This window comes from Ceratina calcarata, unplaced genomic scaffold, assembly GCF_001652005.2.
Source record: "Ceratina calcarata isolate Rehan_Ccalc_2016 unplaced genomic scaffold, ASM165200v1 scaffold476, whole genome shotgun sequence".
In the NCBI taxonomy this organism is placed as follows: domain Eukaryota; kingdom Metazoa; phylum Arthropoda; class Insecta; order Hymenoptera; family Apidae; genus Ceratina; species Ceratina calcarata.
In genome coordinates this window covers 23,291-29,380 of record NW_017171786.1, presented here as the reverse complement: position 1 = coordinate 29,380, position 6,090 = coordinate 23,291, and the positions used below count along the sequence as shown (strand labels likewise).

General features: G+C 45.0%; 1 protein-coding gene across 1 annotated transcript in view; it reads right to left on the bottom strand.

Moving 5' to 3' along the window:
* Positions 1–4,632: 4,632 nt before the first annotated feature.
* Positions 4,633–6,090, bottom strand: part of LOC108627534 (luciferin 4-monooxygenase) — a 20,716-nt gene continuing 19,258 nt past the window's right edge. Inside the window, exons 9-12 of the mRNA XM_026815640.1 lie at positions 5,730–6,063; positions 5,304–5,657; positions 5,035–5,198; positions 4,633–4,842 (exon numbers count right to left, since the gene is read on the bottom strand). Coding sequence (XP_026671441.1) covers positions 4,633–4,842; positions 5,035–5,198; positions 5,304–5,657; positions 5,730–6,063 — 1,062 coding nt within the window. The remainder of the gene's footprint in view (positions 4,843–5,034; positions 5,199–5,303; positions 5,658–5,729; positions 6,064–6,090) is intronic.

The window sequence follows — 6,090 nt, the reverse complement described above, 5'->3', positions numbered from 1 at the left end:
AGCATGCATCGCGCGGATTCCACTAGCGTTCTGTTTTTACACCGTTGACACCGTTTTGTTGTGGTGTATGCACCGTGGTCAAGCGACGACGGATTCCGGAACTTTTGAGAACATTGTCCATAGCTTCATTACAATATTCCTTGCCATTGTCGGACTGGAGGGCTTTGATTTTGTGTCCTGTCTGTGTCTCCGCAAAGTTTTTGAACTCAACGAACCTGGAAAGTACATCACTCTTGTTTCGAATAAAGTAAACGGTACAATAACGACTATAATCGTCGATGAAAGTTACAATATATTGTGCACCGCCTTGTGATTCTATACGCATGGGTCCGCAAACGTCACTGTGAATGATTTCGAGCAATGCGCGAGAACGTTCGGTTCGCGATTGAAACGGTAAGCGTGTCAATTTCCCGGTCAAACACACCTCACACGCACGCATATTTGCAACGCCAGTAAAATTCAAACCGGACGCGATTTGTTTGTTTTTCATCAGGTTCATGTCATTTGCGTTCAAGTGTCCCAAGCGTTCGTGCCATATTTCCGCACTAGATTTAGTCACTTTGTCTGCTACGCACGCCTGTTGTGATTCTTGTCGAACAAAAAATAAATCGCCTTCGCGATCCGCAAGTAATACGACCTGTTTTTGAGAGTCTCTTACGACCGCTTGATTTTTGGAAAAAAGGATTTCATTACCTTTATCGACGATTTTAGAAACGGATAACAAATTCACTCTCAAACTCGGAACGAGCAAAGTATCCTTAAGCTTGAAAGATTGCTCGACTTCACCATTTGAGGCTGACAACCGAACAGAACCTTTTCCGGTTACTTGCGTCACTGCATCGCTTGCTAGTTTGAGTCCACCATTTGTCTCTTCTGACTCAATGAACAAATTTTTATCGTTACACAGATGAGACGTGCAGCCACTGTCAAGACACCATTTGGACGGTGATGCACTGTTCGTCGACGATTGTAAACACTCTACAATAAGTGTCTGTTCGACAACATTCGCCTTTTGGGAGGCTGTCTTCCTCTTCGCGAAACAGTTCGCTGTTTTGTGACCAACCTTGTGACGATAACCACACTTATATTTGATGCGTTTGTCGTTCAAAATTTATTTGCTGCTGTTCTGTGTGTCAGCACTGGCGTGTGGTTTTCGCGATTGTCCGCCAGGAGGGCCATGCCTTGCAAACATGGCGCCGTTGTCGTCATCTTTCTCCTTCTGTTTCCTTGTATCATCTATTTCGATGATTTTTATACGCAAAGAATCGGGATCGGGTAAATCGTCCCTGGATAGCATCGCGATGCGAAAAGTCTCGAAACTAGCCGGTAGACTGTTCAAAATCATCACGGTGAGCAGATCGCCGTTGATTTCGACGTTCATGGCTTGAAGCTTATCGATGGCGTCATAGAATTGCGTCAGATGCGTTCGAACGTCCATTTCTTCTGCCATTTTCTGTTGCGTGATTTGATTCAGCAATGCTGCCTTTTTTGCAGGACCCTTCGATGCGTAGACAGTTTCCAATTTTCTCCACACATCATTTGATGTCACGCATCCACGAATTTGTTTCAGCTCCAACGGTGAAATTGAGAGAACGAGGTCTGATTTCGCTTTGCGATCCGCTGCAATCCATTCCTTGTGTCGAGCTTCCGATCTTTGGCGTGCTTCGCCTTCACCGGTTACTACTGGCATCGGTATATCGCCCGAAACGTACGACCACGTGTCGTTTTTTATTAAAAGAGCTTCCACTTGAATTCGCCACGTGTCATAATTATCACGCGTAAGCGCTTCTATTCGCGTGGAGTTTACAGTATTCATTTTCAATTTGTTCGCGTGTCACTGGGTCGAAGAATTTTCGAGAACGTTCTTTATGTTACGTATATCACACAAAAGAAAAATCTACTTCAATACCCGTAGTGCCTGGGCCCATAACCTATTGAGCAAATGGCAGGGCAGGAATTACGAACGATAAAATGAAAAGAAATATACTTTATTAGAAACTGACCGTTGTGAGTGTTCGGATCAGACTGACCAAGAAGGCGCAGTATACATAGTGGTTATGGAGAGGGCGCACTTAACCATAAGACAAAAAATGTTAGATGGCTCCACAGTGTGAAGAAACACGGAACAATTGTCTCTTCAACACTCTCCCTCAATTTTACCGTGTTTATCACAACGAAATACACCTAGACCAAAAATACACTTTTCATGTTTCGCACGAGGAAGTGCTTTTGTCAGAACATCGGCCAACATTGACTCGGTGGACAAGTACTCCAGTACGATCGGATGATCCCGGAGAACTTGGCGTATAAAATGATGGCGCACATCTATATGCTTAGTTCTCGCGTGGAAAAGTGGATTATGCGCTAGTTTTTGAGCCCCTTGATTGTCGTTGTACAGCTTGAGTCGAGCAAAGTTTTGAAGGCCTAGCTCTTTAAGAAATCCTAAAAGATGGACACCTTGTTTTGCGGCATCGCTGATGGCCATGTACTCCGCTTCCGTTGAGGATAGAGCAGTCGTACGTTGCTTCTTGGATTCCCAAGCGACAACCGAACCTGCGAGAACAAAGGCAGATCCAGTGAAAGATCTCCGGTCGATAGTACAGTTCCCCCAATCGGCATCGACATAACCAATCAGTGTTCTTTGGCTCTTCTGGTAGACGAGACCGTGAGTTTTAGTCCCCTTGAGATAACGAAGAATCCTCTTTGCGGCCAGCCAATGAGTCTTCTGATAGTTGCAGTTGAATTGGCTTAGCACACTCACAGCATGTGAGATATCGGGCCGTGTCGCCAAAGCAATGTACATCAGGGCACCGATGAGTTCTCGAAACGGGAAGTCCGAACCCACGTTCTTATTCTCCATTTCTTCTGTAGTTAATTTAGCTCCAACCACCAGCGGTGTTTTCACAGGTTTGCAATTTTCCATGTTGAATCTCTTCAGAACCTCCTCGATATAGCGTTCCTGAGACAACGTCAGACTCTCCCTTGCTCGAGAGATCTGAATACCGAGGCAGTATTTAGCCATTCCGATGTCTCTCATCGAAAACCTCTTGGATAACTGAGATTTGATTTCCTCAGCACGTGTTGGATCATTCGATGCAATTAGAATGTCGTCAACGTACACCAGTACAATCGTTATGCTTTTCTTCCTTTGATCAACATATACACAAGGATCTGCATTTGTAGGCACCTACCCGATCTTGTCAAAAGCTTCATTTAGTTTTATGTACCAGCGACGACCAGCTTGACGAAGTCCGTATAAGGCCTTCTTGAGCTTGCATGTGTATGCTCCGTTCAAAAGACGCTGCAGCATCACCTTTGCCTTGTCCGCAACGATGCTATTTTTCTCTCGGTGAATGATTTCTCTGAGCATCTCATCCAGGAGATCCGGAGAACTCATATAAATATCAGTGTCGATGTCTCCATTGAGATAAGCGGTTGTGATGTCCAACTGAAAAACATCAAGATTAAGCTCCACAGACAATGCCATCAACAACCGAAAAGAGTCGAGTCTGGCTACAGGTGCGAAAGTGTCGTGGAAATCTATTCCAGGTCTCTGCGTGAACCCTTTGGCTACGAGTCTGGCCTTTCGACGTTCCAGACTACCATCAGCATCGTATATATTTCGAAGCACGAACCTACAACGCACAACTTCTTCGCCGTCAGGCTTATTGACCAGCTCCCAAGTATCGTTAGCAACGAGACTTTTAATTTCAGAATAGATAGCTTCTTTCCATTCGTCAGCATCCGGGCCATTCAGAGCCTTAGAGAGCGGCATCTCAGATGCATTTATTGCGAAATTTGCGTCATGCCACTCCACTTCGTCATCATCACTCGGCGATTGATGATTGCGATTTGGATTCGTATTCCAAGAAGCTTCGTTTGTGGAATCCTCGTCTCCGTCATTCGATCTGGCGCTGTCTTCGTTAATCCTGACTCTTGCAGCACGACTTCTAGTGATACTACCACCTTCAACATGTTCTTCCGTAGCGTGATCAAGTGCACCTGGTACCTGACAATATACCTTCGACGGGCGACCGCGATTTCCGGTACGTACAATACGTGGCCTACCTCGACCGCGTACCGCCGATACGGTAGAACTACTGGTAATTTGATCATTACTGGTTTCTAAATGAGCTCCCGAATTTGTTGCAGAATTATCCGCCAATCCTTCATCATCGTTTGATGCATCACACGCAATACGCTGATTGGAAAAAATCTCAATACTTTGGCCTTCCGAAAATCCCTCATTATCTGACACGAATTCCTCGAACTCTGTTTCCGGCTCGAATTCGTTTAAGAATCTTACATCACGCGACGCTACGACCCTTTTTTCACCCGGAATCCAAATGCGATAGGCTTTTCTTTCCTCCGAATAACCAACAAAGATCCCTTGCTTCGATCTCTTGTCAAATTTTCCTTTATTCGGCGTTTTGTCAAGAACGAAAGCTTTGATGCCAAAGATTTTGAAATAACCTATGAAAGGACGTTTTCCGGTCCATTTTTGATACGGTGTGCCTTCGCTCAAACTTCGCGTTACACATCTATTTTGAATGTGGCAAGCTGTGGCGATTGCTTCTGCCCAAAAAGAAGAAGGAAGTCCCGACTGCAGAAGCATGCATCGCGCGGATTCCACTAGCGTTCTGTTTTTACACCGTTGACACCGTTTTGTTGTGGTGTATGCACCGTGGTCAAGCGACGACGGATTCCGGAACTTTTGAGAACATTGTCCATAGCTTCATTACAATATTCCTTGCCATTGTCGGACTGGAGGGCTTTGATTTTGTGTCCTGTCTGTGTCTCCGCAAAGTTTTTGAACTCAACGAACCTGGAAAGTACATCACTCTTGTTTCGAATAAAGTAAACGGTACAATAACGACTATAATCGTCGATGAAAGTTACAATATATTGTGCACCGCCTTGTGATTCTATACGCATGGGTCCGCAAACGTCACTGTGAATGATTTCGAGCAATGCGCGAGAACGTTCGGTTCGCGATTGAAACGGTAAGCGTGTCAATTTCCCGGTCAAACACACCTCACACGCACGCATATTTGCAACGCCAGTAAAATTCAAACCGGACGCGATTTGTTTGTTTTTCATCAGGTTCATGTCATTTGCGTTCAAGTGTCCCAAGCGTTCGTGCCATATTTCCGCACTAGATTTAGTCACTTTGTCTGCTACGCACGCCTGTTGTGATTCTTGTCGAACAAAAAATAAATCGCCTTCGCGATCCGCAAGTAATACGACCTGTTTTTGAGAGTCTCTTACGACCGCTTGATTTTTGGAAAAAAGGATTTCATTACCTTTATCGACGATTTTAGAAACGGATAACAAATTCACTCTCAAACTCGGAACGAGCAAAGTATCCTTAAGCTTGAAAGATTGCTCGACTTCACCATTTGAGGCTGACAACCGAACAGAACCTTTTCCGGTTACTTGCGTCACTGCATCGCTTGCTAGTTTGAGTCCACCATTTGTCTCTTCTGACTCAATGAACAAATTTTTATCGTTACACAGATGAGACGTGCAGCCACTGTCAAGACACCATTTGGACGGTGATGCACTGTTCGTCGACGATTGTAAACACTCTACAATAAGTGTCTGTTCGACAACATTCGCCTTTTGGGAGGCTGTCTTCCTCTTCGCGAAACAGTTCGCTGTTTTGTGACCAACCTTGTGACGATAACCACACTTATATTTGATGCGTTTGTCGTTCAAAATTTATTTGCTGCTGTTCTGTGTGTCAGCACTGGCGTGTGGTTTTCGCGATTGTCCGCCAGGAGGGCCATGCCTTGCAAACATGGCGCCGTTGTCGTCATCTTTCTCCTTCTGTTTCCTTGTATCATCTATTTCGATGATTTTTATACGCAAAGAATCGGGATCGGGTAAATCGTCCCTGGATAGCATCGCGATACGAAAAGTCTCGAAACTAGCCGGTAGACTGTTCAAAATCATCACGGTGAGCAGATCGCCGTTGATTTCGACGTTCATGGCTTGAAGCTTATCGATGGCGTCATAGAATTGCGTCAGATGCGTTCGAACGTCCATTTCTTCTGCCATTTTCTGTTGCGTGATTTGATTCAGCAATGC